General features: G+C 40.8%; 1 protein-coding gene and 1 pseudogene across 2 annotated transcripts in view; one reads left to right on the forward strand and one right to left on the reverse strand.

Moving 5' to 3' along the window:
• IRAG1 (inositol 1,4,5-triphosphate receptor associated 1) overlaps window positions 1–19170 on the reverse strand; it is a 119571-nt gene that overhangs the window by 33330 nt on the left and 67071 nt on the right. For both annotated transcript variants that reach the window (XM_060018489.1, XM_060018488.1), the window contains 2 exons: window positions 4430–4553; window positions 757–787 (listed from right to left, as the gene is read on the reverse strand). In XM_060018489.1, coding sequence (XP_059874472.1) covers window positions 757–787; window positions 4430–4553 — 155 coding nt within the window. The remainder of the gene's footprint in view (window positions 1–756; window positions 788–4429; window positions 4554–19170) is intronic.
• On the forward strand, window positions 16516–17343 carry LOC132429110 (ras-related protein Rap-1b-like; annotated as a pseudogene).

Here is a 19170-nt window from a genome sequence, read left to right on the forward strand (position 1 = left end):
AAGGGTAAACTGTAAAGTCTTCCATCCTCCCAACCCGGAGTGAAGTATTCTGGAATCATCCATGTTCTTGCTCCCTTCCTTCTATCAATTCCAATGTAATTGTCATGGAAACAAACTACTGCTGGTGCCGGAGGTCCTCACTGTCTCACCTCCGATGCATTCTCTTTGACCATGTACCCCTTCAACAGAACGAAATGCAAATTCCTCTCAGCTCACTCACCAGCCCCATTGGGACAGCTTCTCTACAGAGACAAGGAGGCCCCGAGGAGAATCATGGGAGAATCAGGGAAGGTGGGAGAGCTGACAGCATAGCCACCACCTTGGCTGAGCTGGCTTCCTTACATCTGAAACCCTCAGAAGGAAAGCACCTTCTTCCTCCAGATCAAAGTCTGAAACATGAAATCTGACCATCTTTTAATAATTTTGAAATAAATTTGATTCAGTTCTGCAGCCTCCCAGCTGCTCTGTGTATCTAAGTCATACTTTTAAAGAAAACAAACAACCGTTGAAGAAATGTGGAACTTCCAGCTACTGTCTCACCCCTGACGAAATTCGTCAAAATCTTCCATTAACTGGAGTGGTGGTCGGGGGCTTGGTAGCTCAACAGTGCTGATCACGATGCCCATATTCCCCCCATGGCCACTCATTCTCATGTTTGTATAAAAATGTCAGGAGCAGAGGCTGGAGAAGGAAATGTTCTGAATGAACCCACTCAAGCCCAAGTACTCAATTTCATAAAACGCTGGAGTTACTTACCTCAACTTCCTTTTCAGTGAGTGGAGGGGCACTGTGAAAAAGAAAAGACATGCAAATGAACTTTATCCAACCTTTGAAATAAACCAAAAGGTGCCTTTGAACAGCACGCAGACCAGGTGTTTCCAGGAATTAGAGTAAGCAGGGCTGGCGAGATGGAAAAGATGCAGGGTACCCTTTGTGTGAGTTCTGTAACCCGTGAGATATTCGCCAAGATAGTGACTCCTGCAGAGGAAGTATGGCGGAAACTATTAGATCCTGGGGTCAGTGCTCCACCAGTGCCTCTACTAAGTGTGACTTTGGATGAGTTATTTAATCTAAGTTATTTAATCTCATCTGTCAATTGGGAATAATATCTACCTTGCAGGAGTCTTATAAGGAATATATATACGTATGTATAAATGTGTATATATATGTGTCTATGTTCACCTATATATGACATCCACACGTGTATGTATGTGTATATATATGTACATATGTGTATATTCATATGACATCCACACTCAGCAGGCACTCAGGAGATGTTTATTATTATGACTAACTCACAGGCATGCTGTAAGGACTTAATGAAAGACTATACAAGCTATATATTTCATAAGTTGTATACATCTGAACAGCCATTATAATTTTTCTGGGGCTGCCCAAGTCTGCAAAGCCTGACCCTCCTCCTGCCTCTGAGGGGTGTGACAAGGGTGCATGTGAGCCAGAGGATAGACGGTAGGGAAGAGTGGCCAGAGCTCTTCTCCACAGCAAGAGCCTCTTCTGATGGCTGGAATCAGAGTTCGGCCAAGAGAGCCCCAGCTGGTGCAGAGGGTGTGGTTCCCACAGCGAGCATCCTCCGCTCTGCACCCTTGCTCGGCTGCTGCTCTGGCTGGTGACTAAAGCAAGCCCTGCTCTGAAACCCGGACGACGTAAATAACGCACCGGGCCCTTTCCTGTGCTGGGGTGGGAGAACGGGGAGGAGTCCTACTGGCGTCACAGGACTTGGCAACCAGCATGCCATCGATAAGGTTCTCAGGAAACACAGCTTCCTCCCTTTGACGGGTGTGGAGGGACCCCGAGAGCAAAGGTAGGGGTCAGCAATCTCTGCAAGGGGTTGGTTCTCACCCCTGACAAGGGACTATGAGAACCTTCCTGTCAGGATAAGGCAACAAGACCCCATGGCCATCAAGTCAGCAGAGTACAGAGCACGAGATAAACAAGTGCAAAGCTGTTTGAGGCTTGCAGTTCTGGCCACAGGCCCACCCGTCAGGCCCTTTCCTCTGGGGGCCAGCCAACACAATCTCAGCTGTCATATAGGACATGCACATCTTGCTTAAGTGGGTTATCAAACTCACTAAGCTTGCATTTGATTCCTGGCTTTGTTTGGATATTATGTGAAAATTACGTTTTCATCGATTATTAACCAAACTTACTTTTCTACCTTGATTACTCACGTTCTGCTTTTTTGCTATAGAACGCATTTTTGAAAAATGTACAAGGCCCTGAGGACCCAGGGAGGTGTGGTTTAGGTAAAGAAGCCACATGACAAGGTCAGCTCCTGAAGCAGAGAGCTATGCCTCATGAACTGGCACAGGCAGGGAGGGGCAGAGCCATTACCCTCCAAAAAGGTGGAGGCCTAGCAGGTGACGTACAAGGAGACCACTCTGGATGTGCCTCAGAATTCAAACTGCCTTAATAGGCCTTAGAATAAAATCAAAGGCCTCTGCGAACTGGCCCCTACCGGATTCTTCCCACTCTTCAGCCACATTCGCCATTCTGCTCTTCAAACACACTTACGTTGTTGTGGCCCCAGGGCCTTTGCATTTACTGTTCTTTCCTTTTTCTCATGCTCTTACATTTGCAATTCAGTAGTTTTTAGTATATTCATAAAATTGTACAACCATCATTACAGTCAATCTTAGAACTTTTTAATCCTCCCAAAAAGGGACCCTATACCAATTAGTGGTCACTCCCCCAATCCCCAGCCCTATACAATGACTAATCTACTTTGTCTCTGTGGATTTCCCTATTGTGGGTATTTCATATAAATGGAATCATACAACACATGACTGATTTCTTTCACTTAGCAAAATGTTTTTGAGGTTCATCCATCTGGTAGCATATATAAGTATTTCATTTTTATGGCTGAATAGTATTCCATTTTATGGATATATCTGATTTTATTTATTTATTAGCTGATGGACATTTGGCTTGTCTCCATTTTTAGCTTTTATGAAAAATGCTTGTTATTGAACATTCACATACAAGTTTTTGTGTGGACATATACTTTTCATTTCTCTTTGTTATATACCTAGGAGTGGAATTGCTGGGCCATACAATAACTGTATGTTTAACTTTTTTTTTTTTTTTTTTTTTGCGGTACGTGGACCTCTCACTGCCGTGGCCTTTCCCACCACGCTCCGGATGCGCAGGCCCAGCAGCCACGGCTCACAGGCCTAGCCGCTCCGCGGCATGTGGGATCTTCCTGGGCCGGGGCACGAACCCGCGCCCCCTGCATCGGCAGGCGGACTCCCAACCACTGCGCCACCAGGGAAGCCCTGTTTAACTTTTTGATGAACTGTTATTCCAAAGTGGCTGCACCATTTTACTGAGAATTTCAATTCCTCCATATCCTCACCAACATTTGTTATTTCCCATCTTTTTTATTAAAACCATTCTAGGGATATAAAATTATATCTCATTTTAATCATTTATGAAAAATGATAAATCATTCATTTAATGAATTTATCATTTATTATTCATGATAAACCACTTGAATTTGCATTTCCCTAATTACTACTGATGCTGAGCATCCTTTCATGTGCTCATTGACCCCCATATATATTCTTTGAAGAAATGTCTATTTAAATCTTCTGCCCACTTAAAAAAATTAGTTGTCAACACTACTCAGCCATAAAAAAGAATTGAAATCTTGCCATTTGCAGCAACATGGATGGACGTGGAGGGTATTATGCTAAGTGAAATAAGTCAGACAGAGAAAGAAAAATACTGTATGATACCACTTATGTGGAATCTAAAAAAATACAACAAACTAGTGAATATAACAAAAGAAGAAGCCGACTCACAGATATAGAGAAGAAACTAGTGGTTACCAGTTGGGGGGCAGGTGGGGAGGGGCAAGATAGGAGTAGGGGATTAAGAGGTACAAACTATTATGTATAAAATAATCTATAAGGATATATTGTACAACACAGGGAATATAGCCAATATTTTATGATAACTATAAATGGAATATAATCTTTAAAAATTGTGAACACTCTGTTGTATATCTGTAACATATAATACTGTACATCAACCTCACTTCAATTAAAAAATTTTTAAATTAGTTGTTTTTTTAATCGAGTTATAAGAGTTCTTCAAAGATATATTATAGAAACAAGTCCCTTATCATATATGTGCTTTGCAAATATTTCCTCCCATTCTGGGGGCTGTCTTTTCACTTTCTTGATGGCATTGTTCACCTATGAACCCCACCTGCTCCTCTTTGAGTTCGAACCACCTCACCTGGCCCTTTATTATTCTTTTTGTTTTGGGTGCATTAGTCCTGTCTGAACTATTGGACTTTGACCCTTCTGGGGTCAAAAGTCAAGTCTGGTGCTCCTGTGTCCTATCTACAATTGAATACAGGGGCCACCCAATGTGGGGTCTTGTGCAACCCATGCCCCAATTTTACCTTCCAGGGAGAGACTTGTGGACCCGCAGTTTGCGAAGCAGCACATCAGAAATATTGGGCATGACATCCAGGCCACTCTTTGACTCTTCTTCCTCAATAGCTGGGGAGAGTTCAGAAGGGGGCCCTGAAAAAAAAAGTGTTTAATTTATAAAATGTAATACTCTTGGCAATTTGCTTCAGGGGGTAAGGAATAGCTTTAACATTTATTGGAACCTGGTTATATGCCAGGGGCTTTATAATTGTTATTTTATCCTCACAATGACCCAATGAGCTAGACCTTAATCATCCCATTTTTCAGGTGGGTAAACTAAGACTCAGCAAGATTAATAACTTGCTTAAGGTTACAGAACTGGTAAATGGCATAGGCTTCAAATAATTCTATCTGCTCTAAGTCCTATGTTGTTCCCATTGCTCTCCATAGTACCAAGCAGGCTCTTGTGTCTGGGGTCTGAGGTTGGTTTCTGGCAACTGGAAAATTGTTGGCTCTTTGGCTATAAAGTTTGGAAAAGTCCCCTCTCTTTGGCAGGCTTCTCAAGAGGCCTGCTGCCCAACTATTCTCTCTCAGATGAATTCAAAAGTTCTATCATCTGTGTCCTACTTAGAAATCAGCATCTGCTTCCATATCCCCATAGATAGGAGTAGAAACAGGGTTTTTCCAGAGTAAAGCTAAGGTCATTAGATCTTTTACAGATCTCAGATGCCTCCTCATCAACAGAACCAATAAATAGCCTTTTTTTTTTTTTTTAATCTCCTAAACCTGTCGTGGGTTTGTGCTCTGAAGGCAGAAAGAACAAACCAAGTACTCTCTTTCCCACTAATTTTTCTCCTGCTTGAAGACAGCTCTTGTACCTCTCCAAAGCTTCCCTTCTCCGGGTTGTAGCCCGATTTTCCCAACTGTTCACTGCGGCCTCTAGATGCCACCCCCTGACTGCACACATTCTGGTTGTTGCTGTCCCAGAAGCCCAGATGTGCTCTAACAAGCTCTTAGCTCAGGAGCACCGTGGCAAGCGGTCTTGGCATTGACATTAGTTATTCATTTAGCACTGACTCGCTGTGCCCTACACTATGGGCTCACAGCACATTTAGGATTAAAAGCCTTGAATCTCTTTTACTTGAACCAAATCAGGTATCTTCGTCCCATACAATGGTTATTTTCCATTTGCACGCAGGACTTTTAGTTATCCATGTTTTGCCGTCTTTCATGGGTTTGACCCAACAGATTTCCAGAACTGTAGTCCAGGCCAGAGATCAGGACTATGGGCAAGGTTGTGGTAGCCATCTAAATGGAGCTAAGATTGGGAGTCATGTGAATTAGAAGCCTCCCCAAGGGAGACCATGCAGAGAGAAGAGGAGGTATAGTTTGGCTCCAGGTAAACAATGTTTAAATACTTTGAGCTTCCCGATAACTGAACAGTGTTCATGAGTTTCCTGGTACTCAAGGAATCCAGCAAAGTCCGGAGGACCATCTGTCAGAGTCAGGGCAGTCAGCGATCCTTCTTTGGATACGAGATTCGACTCATATCAGGTAGCTAGTTCTCTTAGTTACCTGTCACCTCTTGGGTTCTGTCCTGACACTTACTGCTGTCTGACGTTTCCATGTGACAGATGGCAAACCTTGTGGTGCCTCTGGTCACACTCTACCTTTATGTATTCCCCACTGCACCCAGCAGAGAGATAATGAAGCAGTGGGCTCCTGAAAAATCTATGATTGACATAACTGTATGAGGTCTAATAATCACAGGGAAGTCATACGAGGGGATTTTGCCTAGAAAAGTCCGCTAGGTAGAACCCCACTCCCCAAAAAGGGATGGGTTTCTAGCCCTGCTAAAATGGTTGTCTTAAGAGTGATCCCAGGATTTCCCTGGTGGTGCAGTGGTTAAGAATCTGCCTGCCAATGCAGGGGACATTGGTTCGATCCCTGGTCCAGGAAGATTCCACATGCCGTGGAGCAACTAAGCCCATGTGCCACAACTACTGAGCCTGCGCTCTGGAGCCAGTGAACCACAACTACTGAGCCCTCATGCCACAACTACTGAAGCCCACAGCCCATGCTCTGCAACAAGAGAAGCCACTGCAATGAGAAGCCCGTGCACCACAACGAAGAGTAGCCCCTGCTCGCCACAACTAGAGAGAGCTCGCTCGCAGCAACGAAGACCCAACGCAGCCAAAAATAAATAAGTAAATAAAAATTATAAATAAATAAGTAAATAAATAGAGTGATCCCAGAACCTGCCACCCTCCTGATCTCAACCAAATTAACAACAATAACAACAACAAAAAATTTAAAGTCAACTAAAAATAGACCAGCAACTCTCAAGTACAGGAAAAGGCAATAATCTTTAAAAATAATGGCCAGAGAAAAACAGAACTTACTAGAAATAAATGTAGAGCTCCCACCCTTGATAACCCTTTCTTCCTCCCTCAAAGAATCAGTACTGAGAGGAAGATGTGAGAGGAAACGTTGTGACAAACTTTTGTAGTCACTTTTGTGACTACAGAGCCGGAAGAGAAGTGGACCGAGGGGTGGGCAGGCAGCTGCAGAGGCGATTCAGAAAGTTTCTCTAGAGTAGAAGGATATCCATCCCACCATAAGAACACTCCAACAAGACAAAAAACTGCCTGTGCTGCTATTTGCTTTTCGTACTGAGGAGGAGGGGAGAGGAGAAGCAGAATGACAGCATAGTATTCTACCAGAGCTGATGATCTCAAACAACACAGAGGGACTTACCAGAAAGGAAAGTAAGAGAAAACAAATAAAACAATCCCTTCTGATAGAGTGAGTGACAGGAGACACATAGAAAGCCCCAACTGAAGCTGTCACAACCCCTACCCCCATCCTGCACTTCTGAGAAATAGCAGAGTGGCCAGACTCTTTGGATTTTGTCTATCTTTTCCTTCCTTTATCTGGCAGGGGAGTGAGAGTGGCTGCTGGGAATAGTTGGGTTAAGTGTGGAAAATAAACACCTGGGCAGATTGTCCCTATAATTCTACCCTGAACTGGTGAAATAATCCATGCCCCACTACTGCCCACCCAAGGGAATAAGATATGCCCCCACTTCAGTGGAATAAATTCAAGTGTTAGACTATTAACAAAGTTATAGAAAAAGAGCAGAAACCAACCCACAACACCACTATCCACAGCACCAGCTGAACTTCCTCTTTTCCCCACCACCCAAGCAGTGACAACGCAGACACAAAATACCCAGTCCTCAACTAAGAGCTGCCAGGAGGACAGAGATCTCAGAAAAGGTAGGAAAAAGTCGGTGAAAATTGACCTACACAATATATCTAGGTCAAGAGAAAATCCAGGTAGAAATGTCCATATCAAAAAAAAAATTAAATGAAAACAAATGGCATGGCAACTACACAAAAATAGTATAGTCAAAAGAGGAAGGAAAGAGGAGAGGAAGGTATAAAGGAAAGAAGAAAAGAAACATGCTGGAGACAGATGTCAGAATAGAAACATGCTGGAGACAGATGTCAGAATAGAAACATAGATGCAAGAAACACATGAAATGCATTTTTTGTGCAAAATGTACACCACAAATGTCTTGACTCAAGGAGAAATTAGAACCTGAAAAAATGAAAATAGGAATCAGAGGTGAGATGAGAGGATCGCACAAAATGGAAGAAGATTACAATTTAAGGAAATAAACTGAAGACCAAAATAACAAAATGAAGCAAAAAATTCTAAAATTGTAGAACTAACCAATATGTTGGAAGTATGCAGGAGTAAAACAGATAGAGCCTCAAGCTGAATTAGTGGGGGAGATTGAGATGAGCACAAGGAAGTAAAGAAGGAAAGAAAGATTAAAGTATTGAGAGGTAGAGTAATGGACCTACAGTGGAGACACTGAGGAGAAATTTACAGATTACGGTGGCTCTGAGTAGTGAAAAAACAAAAGGAACAAAGAACACATTCAAAGACATAAGAGAAGAAAAAATTTCCTCCACTGAGAGAAAAGCTGAACTTGCAGACTGAAAAAGCACACCAAGAAAAAAAATATATATATATATACACATATATATAAAACCTTACTCTTTTCTATGCATGTGTATATATCTTATATAGATCCATAGCTATATATGAACATAAAAATGCTTCTCCAACTACCCTCATAGAAAGAGTAAGTAACCTACAGGGAAAGGTAAGGGTTGAGAGGTGCTGGAAATAAGCTGGTCTCAGACTTCTCTACAACACTGAATACAGCGTAACATCTACAAAGCTCTGGGGAAAAGAGCGATCCAGAATTTATAACCATCTAAGCTGTCCTTCAAGAATAAGAACATTTTCAAACATGCTAGAATTCAAGGAAAATGCACCTCTAAGCCCTTCTAGGAAAACTATTGGATGATGAAATCCAGCTAAACAAGACATAAATCAAAATCATAAGCTTGGGAATTGTGAGCCACAGTAAAGGGACTGGTGGTGAACATTAAATTCGCTTACATATAAGCTTAAAGCTAAACAACTATGGAAATTATGGTTATAGAATGGAATGTAAATGTTACAACCTTGAGAGTATAAAAAGAATAACTTATCATTTGTATAGGTGGAGATGGAAAGGTTAGGAAGAAATATGAAAGTGGGAAGAAATACTGCCGTTCTCATCTTTCCCTGCAATAATCCAAACTTGAAATATGTAATATAAAAATGAACCTCAATGACTCCAAACCCTTAATGCATTTCATAATATCTATTTTAAAACTTTTTAAAACTAACCTCTTTTTTTTTTTTGGAGGAAGCAATTACCAAAATTCAGCAAGCCCTACAGTTTCACTTCACTTTAATTCAAGTTCAATTAAATTTTCATACTTTTTATTAAAAAAAAGTATATGGAGCAATCTATAATCTCCCTCACTCCTTCTGTATTTGTGGGAAAGGGGATGTTTGATGTAAGCGATTTTTACTTTCTTCTTTGTATTTTTCACTGTTAGTTGAATTTTTTGATAATCGACGAGCTATTTTTAATAAAAACAGTAAAATTATTTAAAAAATATCTGCCTATACCACCTCATTCCAATGAAAGCTTTTGTTTCTGGCAATCTCCAGGACTTGGAAAAGTAACTTTGGGGGCTTCTGGTTAAAGATGTGCTGAGGTCCAGGACGATCCCCCAAAAGGTCAAAGATATTTGACCTGGGGATCAACTCTCTTCTGATCTATTTTCTCAGGGAGGCCTTCTCCTTGCCTGAGACCTGAGGGCCCTGAGCCCCAGACTGGGGTGTCTGGAAGGACTGCCTCAGCCCACACCTCTCCCAACGTCCAGGTCCAGATATCCAGCCACGTCCTAGACATTACCCTCTGGATCAGGATAACAAAAACCACTTCAACAGCCACCATTGATCAAACATAAGCTTGCATTAGATGCACTTTCTCATTTACTCCTTAGAATAGCCTTGCAGAGCAAATATTGCTAAGCTCAGTTTCTGGGGATGCTGCGAACTAGGAAACCGAAGCTCAGCAAAGTTAAGTAGATTCCCCAGGATCCCAGCTAGATACTGGTAGTGCCAGGATGCAAAGCCAGTTCTGTCAGACTGTGACATCCAGGCTTCTTCCCACAGGCATTCAGATGTCCAAACCCAAACGCATTGTCTTTCTCCTTAAGGGAGCTCCTTCTTCTGTGCTCCCCACCCTGATTAATAGCACCATCGCCCCCTTGGCCGTGCAGATGCACACCTGTTGGTCTTTCTGGCCTCCCTCTCCACCCCATCCCCTCATCAAGTCCTGCCAAGCTGACCTCCAGATGGCTCTCAAACCTATCCTCCCCAAGTTCCCTCCTGTCCATCTCAGTCTAGAGTCCCATCACCTCTCACCAGGCTGCTTCCATACCCTCTTACCTAGTCTCCCCACCTCTAGCCTCAGCTTTCATAAACTGTCCAGAAGAATTATTCTCAGACTCAGCTTTGATCCTCATGCTTCCTTACCTACAGGCTTCTCTGGCTTTGCAAGGGTGCTAAAGGAAGTTCAAACTCATTAATTAGACCTCAAAGACTTTACCTTCTCTGATTCCCACCTCCACTCCACCCTTGCTGCCCATCTCTTTGGGACACATGGCTCACACTTGGTTCACCTGGGATTCCTTATGTTCCTGGAACATGCCAAGTGCTAGAAGATGCCTGAGTGCCTTTGCTCCTGCTATTCCCTCTGCCTGGGATGCCCTTCTCTTCCTCAGCTCAAAGCTGCTTCTCCAAGGATCCTGCCCTGACTCATTCACCCCTACTGAGCTGGCTGCGTATTCCTCTGTGTTCCTAGGTACTTTATGGTCTACAAGTCTTGACACAATGTATTGTAATGACATTGTCTACCCTTGTATTTCCTCTCCTACAAGGTGAGGGTGAGCTCATTAATTTATTAAATATTTATTTAGTGCTTACTACGCTCCAGGCAATGAGCATGGATCTAGGCATATAATGCTGAGCAAAACAGATGTGTCACTGTCCTCTGGGAGCTTGTTACCTGGCAGGACAGATTAATTAGAGAAATACCCAAATGTTACTTTTCATGCTGTGATAGATTTTATAAGGGAGAAGCATCTGGAGCGTGCTGGAAAAGTCTTCCCTAGGAAGGTGACATTTGAGAAGATATCTAGTGACTGAATGGGAGTTCATTAGGCAAAGAGGAAGAGAGGAAGAACATTTTAGGTAGAGGGAACAGCATGAGCCAAGCCTAAGAAGGAGGAGGAACGAGTTGCTGAAGGAAGACCAAGACGTTGAGAGGGAGGAGGAGAGTGGTCCTAGAAGATGCTGGGGAGGTGAGCAGGGTTAATCGCACAGGGCCTCTTAAGCTCTACTAAGGATTCTAGTGCTCATTTTGAGAGGAGAATGAAGCCTCTGAAGAGGCTGAACCAGATTTGCATTTCAGAGATTCCTCTCGCTGCCTGCGGATGGTGGATTGAACTGGGTGAGGAGGTCAGGAGTGCAAGCAGAGGGATGGGATAGGAGGTTGTTGAGGGAGCCAAGGGACTGGTAATGACGGCAGGGCCTGAGTCTCCTTCACCTCTGCACCCCCAACATGCAGCCCAGGAACTGGTCCACAGTCAGCCTCATGTCTTTGGCTTGAAATGACCTGCAGATGATCAAGACCCAAACATCCTTCAAAGGGTCCCTGTGAAGAGAACTGGTTGGCTTGTTGGAAAGACCAGATGCAACAGGGAAGAGAGTCTCCAAGTCCTCAGAAACCGAAGGAGAGCCAAAGTTCTTAAGACTCCAGAATGTTCTAGATTTTCCCCATCTCCCAAAGGAACAGCCAACAATCATCAGGAGATTTGAGTTTTTCCCAATGAGCTCATATGCACTGTTGTATTTAGAACCTGTTAAGGGGGCCAGACTCTCTAGCTCCCGGGGGGGTTTACAATACCTTTGGTCCCAGGTACAGGCGGGGACGAGGCTCTTTGATGGAGCTTTCAGAATGTAGGAAAAGGAAGTCACAACCCTGCTGATCAAGCACATGTGGTTGCCCGCCACATCTCCAGACTGCCCTATATACTGTGGAGCACAGAGTACAATGTCCCACTTAGCTGGCAAGAAAGAATTCTACAACCTTGATGACAGGAATTAAAATGTATGACAGGTTCCTGCTGGAATAAAGACCAGTATCGCATAAAAACATTACATCAGCTCAGTGAGGTAGGTACTATTCTTACCCCCATTTTATAGATGAGCAAACAAGGCATCTAGAGCATAAGAAACTTGCCTGAGGCTATGCAGCTGGTAAGTGGGGAAGCCTGAGTTTTTACCACTCAGATTCTAGAAATGAGAGAAAAGTGGGAGGGAGGCTACCTTTACTGAACACATTCCATGGTTAATTTTTTACAGTTTAGTGTTTATAGGAATCAAACTCATTTACCTGGTAATTTTATTTCTAAGATCCATCTTGTTCCCTGTTGGTATTAGATAGTGAGGTGTTGCTGTAGTAGTGGATGTCTACATTGTTATAATTTTTTGTAAGTTAACTTGGCAGTATGCATATATATTTAAATATAAATACCTTTTGATCAAGCAATTCTACTTCTAAGATACTATCCCATGGAAAAACTCATGCATTTCTATAAAGATATATCATGGAGAATGTTCATTATAACATCGTTTATAGTAGAGAAAGAATACAAACAACCTAAATAGTAATCAATAAGAGAAAGGTCAAACAATTTATATAGTTCCTCATACCACAGAATGCTACAAAGCAGTATTAAATTTTATTAAAAAACTCAAAGCTCCATATGCACTAAATGAGAAACTTTCTAATATTGTTATGTAAGAAAGACAATGTGACAGAGACAACTGGTCATCCACCAAAATCTGCCCTCCTCAGCTTCCATGTGAAAGGAGTTTAATATGGACATATGGCCAGCAGCCCAGCTAGTGACAACATTCCCCAGTATCCCTTGCTGCTAGGTATTGCCATGCCACATCATCACCAATGAACTGGGAGCTAAAAAGAGATATGCAACTCCCAGTTTACTTAAAAAAAAAAAAAAAAGCCTGCTCTGAACTTCCATTGTTTCACCTTCCTACAAACTGGAACACAGATTTACCCACGATCCAGCTTCAACCATGTAGACAAGTGTAATACCTCAGGGGATAGCAAAATGACAACAGAGAAGAAACCAGGGTCTCCGAATGATCACATGGAGCAGAGCCACCTGTAACCCGACAGCTCACCTTAGAATTGTTACTTAAGCATGAAACAATCTTCTCTCTCCTATAGGTTAGCAAACTTTGGGGCCTCATGTCAAAGCAACTTAGATTTTATCTTAATTAAAGCAGGAAGGTTGCAGAATACTTTAAAAGAGTTACTTACATAGAAAATTTGGTAGTAAATATAAAAGAAAGTACATCATGACCACATGCATTTTATTGCAGGACCATAAGGGTTTATTACTATATATGGAAAATTATTAATTAATATATTAAATGATATAATTTATATGATTCTTTAAATAGATATGCAAATTGACAAAATTCAACATGAATCTTAAAACTCGGAAGAGAAGAATATATTTCCTTAAAATAATGAAAAATAAAAATATAAAATAATACATGAAATAATATATTTTTATATTTTATATATTTTCTCTTTCTACATATTATATGTTCTTCTATTTAGTGATAATATAAATATGAAATAATAATAAAAAGTTAAAATAGTGCATCTATTTAATAATTAGGTACAACATGGTCCTTGAAAGAAAAACACACAAAAAATTCAATTAAAAACAGAAAAAAGGCAAGAGTTCTCCTTATCACCATTGTCGTATTAGAGAATGTTGCCAAAATAATAAACCATATACAGATATACAAGAGAAAGACACATACACATGCACAAGCACACAACTAAGACAAATAGTGAATTTGATAAAATAAAATAACAGATTGTGAATGTGAAAAAATGAGGTATTTTGCAAAGTGGTCAAGAGCCTTTGGATTTAGACACATCTGGGTTCCAATCCTGGCTTTAGCAGTTAATTACCACCTCCCTGAATCAATTTCCTCATCTGCAAAATGGGTATAATAAGACCCACCCCTCAGGGTTGTTGTAAGCATTAAGCGAAATATTGTCAAATGCTTAGCATGGGTCCTGGTACATAGTAATCACCCTAGTTATAATAATCATGCTACTTAACCACTATTGTAATCACTACCATTTGTTAACAGTAATATTTATTATACAAGAAACATGTATAATACCAAGCAGCATTCATCTATGACACTAATTATCAGTTAGGAAAATCTAATGAAAAAAGTCTTCTTCATAAATAAGCAAAAATATAAATCATGTAGAATTTGTCTCAGTAAGAGATATGGAAGACCTCTACAAAGATCCTTAAATCCAGTACAGGAAAAAGAAAGGAATACTTAAATTAATAGAGGGACAAACCACGGGCCTGAATGAGAACTAAATGTTTGCAAACTAAATAACTGAAAAATCTATGAACTGTAAAACAAACAAAACTAGGACAGCTCTGAATCCAGTGTGTAGCCTTAGAGCAATCACAATTAAAATGTTGTATAAGATGACATAAATTTCACCTAAAGAATAGGTAGGTGAGAGGCAAAACTGGAAAAGACCTGGAATCCATAAATCTTAGGTTACAGTTAAGAGCTTTCTGAAGTGTCCTAGTCCAATAGGGAACAGAGGCCCACAGAGGCTGAGGAACATATTTAAAGACACCGGACACCGTTAAGTGGTGTCTGGCCATGAACTCCAATCTCCTGAATTCTTGTCCAGTTGCTCTATTAATTTGCACTGAATCTTTGTATCTAGAATATAATGAATACTCTGAAAAAGAAGAGCAATGGGGGAGAAGTAACCCACTATACACTAGAACATATTATAAGGCAGCAGTAATTAAAATGGTACAATACTGATCAGAATAAAACAGAATCAAGGGCCCAGAACCAGTCTTTGCTATACATTAAAAAAAGATGCAGTGTATGATTATCTAAGCCACAATGTAATAAGAAATATAAACACTATTAAAATATTATTGAGGTAACAGAATCTTAAGTCTTCAAATACCTATATCTTAAAACAAATTTCAGAGGTATTAGCAAAATAAATATAAATAAATCAAACTGTAGATAAACTACCAGAAAATAGATTTGCTATCCCAATTAAGGAGAAGTAATATTTTTATAATGATTTAAATAATAGAAGATTTTCAAAGGAAAAGATAGGCTAAAATTACTGTATAAAAACTTTATGATCTCTCTAAAATAATACAAAATTTGTTCAAAGGCAAATAAAAAAGAAAAATGAAAAAGTATTGACAAAAAATACAGCCAAAGAACGGTTACTATCTATAAGGTCTACATGTATGACCAACAAAAAATCCAAGACCCAATGAACACATGAGTAAAGAAATAAATAGTTAATTCACCCATTAAGAAAAAAATGTTTTAAAATTTTAAGTTTAAGCAAATTAATTGAAGTAATAATGGAACGGTATTTCGCACTACTACTACTAATAGTAGTAATTGTTATTTTGGATCATCTTGTTCTCATTACATTCTGGCCAATAAGGAGCAAAAGCAAAGCAAAGCAAAGTCTAGTGCAGGTAGTGTTTAGTGAGAAGACCCCTCACTCAGTCTACAGGGAGCATCACCCATTGGAGGCAATATGGTAAATGCAAATATTCCTACAAATATTCCTACACTTTGACCCCGTGACTCTCAAGCCTGAGAATTTATCCCAAGAGAGTAACTTAGAGGAAGAAAGAAAAAAACCTACAAGTACAAAGTTGTTTATAGTAGTGTTGTTAATCATAGTTAAAAGAACTGTAAACATCTGAAATATCCAACAATAGATACATCAATACAAAAGGAAACTATGCACCCATTAAATGATAAATATGAGGACAAGTCAAACTATAATGGAATTAGTCGTGAAATAAGTATTTTAAAAGTAGAAACAGGAGACTTCCCTGGTGGCACAGTGGATAAGAATTCGCCTGCCAATGGAAGGGACACAGGTTCGATTCTTGGACTGGGAAGACCCCACACATCGCAGAGCAACTAAGCCTGTGCGCCGCAACTACTGAGCCTGAGAGCCACAACTACTGAAGCCCACGCGCCCAGAGCCTGTGCTCCGCAGCCACCGCAGTGAGAAGCCCATGCACCGCAACAAAGAGTAGCCCCCGCTCACCACAACTAGAAAAAGCCCACGCACAGCAAACGAAAACCCAACGTAGCCAAAAATAAATAAAATTAAATCCTAAAAAAAAAAAAGGTAGAAACAGGGAGTTACACCTACACCACCAAATCAATTGTGAAAAAATTATAAATAAGGGTAAATACTGGAAAGAGTAAAAACTTGCTTTTTCAGAATTTATGGGGTTGCGGGTGAAATTTTAAGATAAATTTTTTCCTAGGGTTTTAAATCTGCTTTAATAAACAAGTTCGAAATTAAAAGTAGAGAAGTATATCATATTTTCCCAAAGATTTCATCTAAAGATGAATAATTTTTTTTAATTAGTACTTTAAAAAATTGTTGGAGAGTCAGGCGTGTAAGCCAGCCGGAGCGGCAGCGCTGGTAGCAGCGACCCGGAAGGGAGCGCGAGGCGACGCCGGCTGCGGGGACCCGGTGACAGTGCGAGAAGTACTAGATTTTACAAGCTTGCACCATGCGTGAGTATAAGCTAGTCGTTCTTGGCTCAGGAGGAGCTGGAAAATCTGCTCTGACTGTACAATTTGTTCAAGGAATTTTTGTTGAAAAATATGATCCTACGATAGAAGATTCTTATAGAAAGCAAGTTGAAGTAATGCACAACAGTGTATGTTTGAAATCTTGGATACTGCAGGAACGGAACAATTTACAGCAATGAGGGATTTGTACGTGAAAAATGGACAAGGCTTTGCGTTAGTTTATTCCATCAGAGCACAGTCCATATTTAATGATTTACAAGATCTGAGAGAACAGATTCTTCAAGTTAAAGACGCTGATGATGCTCCAATGATTCTGGTTGGTAATAAGTGTGACTTGGAAGATGAAAGAGTTGTAGGAAAGGAACAAGGTCAAAATTTAGCAAGACAATGGAACAACAGTGCGTTCTTAGAATCCTCTGTAAAATCAAAAATAAATGTTAATAAGATCTTTTATGACCTAGTGTGGCAAATTAACAGAAAAACTCCAGTGCCTGGGAAGGCCCACAAAAAGTCGTCATGTCAGCTGCTTTATTATACTAAATGCATTGTAGCTCTGAGCCAGGTCTGAAGAACTATTGCCCAATTCAACAGTGCCAGCATTCCAACTTTGTTAAACCTACCAACATCTTAAACAGACTTTCTGTGGTGGTACCCTTTAAGGGGTGGATGAAAGCTACTACATCAGTTTGCACATTCTAATCACTTTCCAGGATCACAAGAGAGATTTTTACTTATATAATAGTCCTAGAGTATGCAGCTGGTAAAACCAGAGGCTACAATCCAGTATTACTGTTAAGAGACATTTTTCATCCACCAATGTTGTACATGTATGAAAATGGTGTACTGTATACTTAAACACGCCCCATACTTTATATTGGAGAGTACAATAATGTAAATCCTAAAAGCACCACTATTATTTTAGCATAATAGAAGAGAGTCCAAAGAGCTCCTATATAGAGTACTCCAGATAACTTCACTTCTTTGATACTTGTAGCTTATTGAATTTTTAAAACATAAATTCAAGGTCATTACCATTATATTGTACAAATAAGCGCTTTAACACAGCGATATAGTTTTTTAATTTTTAAAAATCTGTGGAGACAGTGATCTTGTCTTTAAGATATGATAGTCCTGGGCTTCCCTGGTGGCGCAGTGGTTGAGAGTCCGCCTACTGATGCAGGGGACATGGGTTCGCGCCCCGGTCCGGGAAGATCCCACATGCTGCGGAGCGGCTGGGCCCGTGAGCCATGGCCGCTGAGCCTGCACGTCCAGAGCCTGTGCTCCACAACTGGAGAGGCCACAACAGTGAGAGGCCCACGTACCGCAAAAAAAAAAAAAAAAAAAAAAGATATGATAGTCCTTTCAGTATAATGTCTTAAAGACGTTGCCTTTAATATCTGTTGGGAAGGAAATGTCCAGACTTTTCAAATCTTTTATTATGTTTCCTTTTTTGTTTACATAGGGAACAATGTTTATAGTTGTGTGTACAGTGGGGGGTCTACAACAAGAAGTGTATATTTTCAAACAATCTTTTAATGATTTAACAATTTTTGTAAATCATTTTCAGGCTTCTGCAGCTGTAGATTCTCACTGTGAATCCCCTGCTTGCTCATGCATAAGTGTATTTGCAATACCAAATATACAGGTTTAGTATTTTTGCCTGTTAGTGATTGTTTCACATGTGTAACGTTTTGGTTGAGATGTTAAATGGTGGATGAGTACTGTGGATGTGAATGTGGGAAGAAATTTTAATCATGTGTAATTGGTCACAAGGCCTAAGTTGCAGTAACTATTGCTGTTTTATTCAACGATGCCTTGTTGCTTTGTATGCACTAACATTTGGGTGTAAACACTGTGTGTCTATCCAACAGGGAGCCACAGTATTTAAATTGACCAACCTAATGTTACAACTCCTTTTGAGGTGGCCAAACGTAAACTAAAAGCCTTAATTAAAGTGGTGCAATTTTGCATAACTTAGCATCAGTAGTTCAATAAATTTGGATTGCCAAAAAAAAAAATAATTGTTGGATGTTTTACTTCTGGGAATCTTCTTGTCAATGTTGAATAGGTAGGTGTTAGTTACTATATTTCAGACTAGGGGCTTCCAACATGGTTGGTGGCACCCTGGACACAGCCACAGAACAATCCTTAAGCAGAAGGTTTCTATGCTGAGAATGACCACGAGTAGCATGAGCCATCAGGAGAAGTGAGTCAGGAGATGGGAGCTGGGGTGGAGGTGAGGCAGGAGACCCCAAGTTTTACTTTCTGAAGGCGAGTCTGGCAAGTGGGTGGGTGGGGCCTTGCAGCCACCAGGAGGGAAGGGCTGGGGTCTGGACTTTGTAGTGACAGCAGATTAGAAAGCAAGAGATGACTCTGATGTCTCAAAAAGAGGAACTGTTCTATCTGGGTGGCTTCCTGGGTGTGAGAGGAAAAGGAAAAGGAAGCATCAGAAGTTCAGGCCTGGGTCACCCTTCCAGACCCAATAGGTGCTAACAAGGCTCAGGGAGGGCTGGAGGGGTCCAGAAGGGGGGCTGGTTGGAAGAAGACAAGTTTAGAGGTTTTCTGAGTGGGCAGGAAACGCCATCTGATTCGCTTA

This window comes from Delphinus delphis, chromosome 8 (genome assembly GCF_949987515.2).
Source record: "Delphinus delphis chromosome 8, mDelDel1.2, whole genome shotgun sequence".
Taxonomy (NCBI): Eukaryota; Metazoa; Chordata; class Mammalia; order Artiodactyla; family Delphinidae; genus Delphinus; species Delphinus delphis.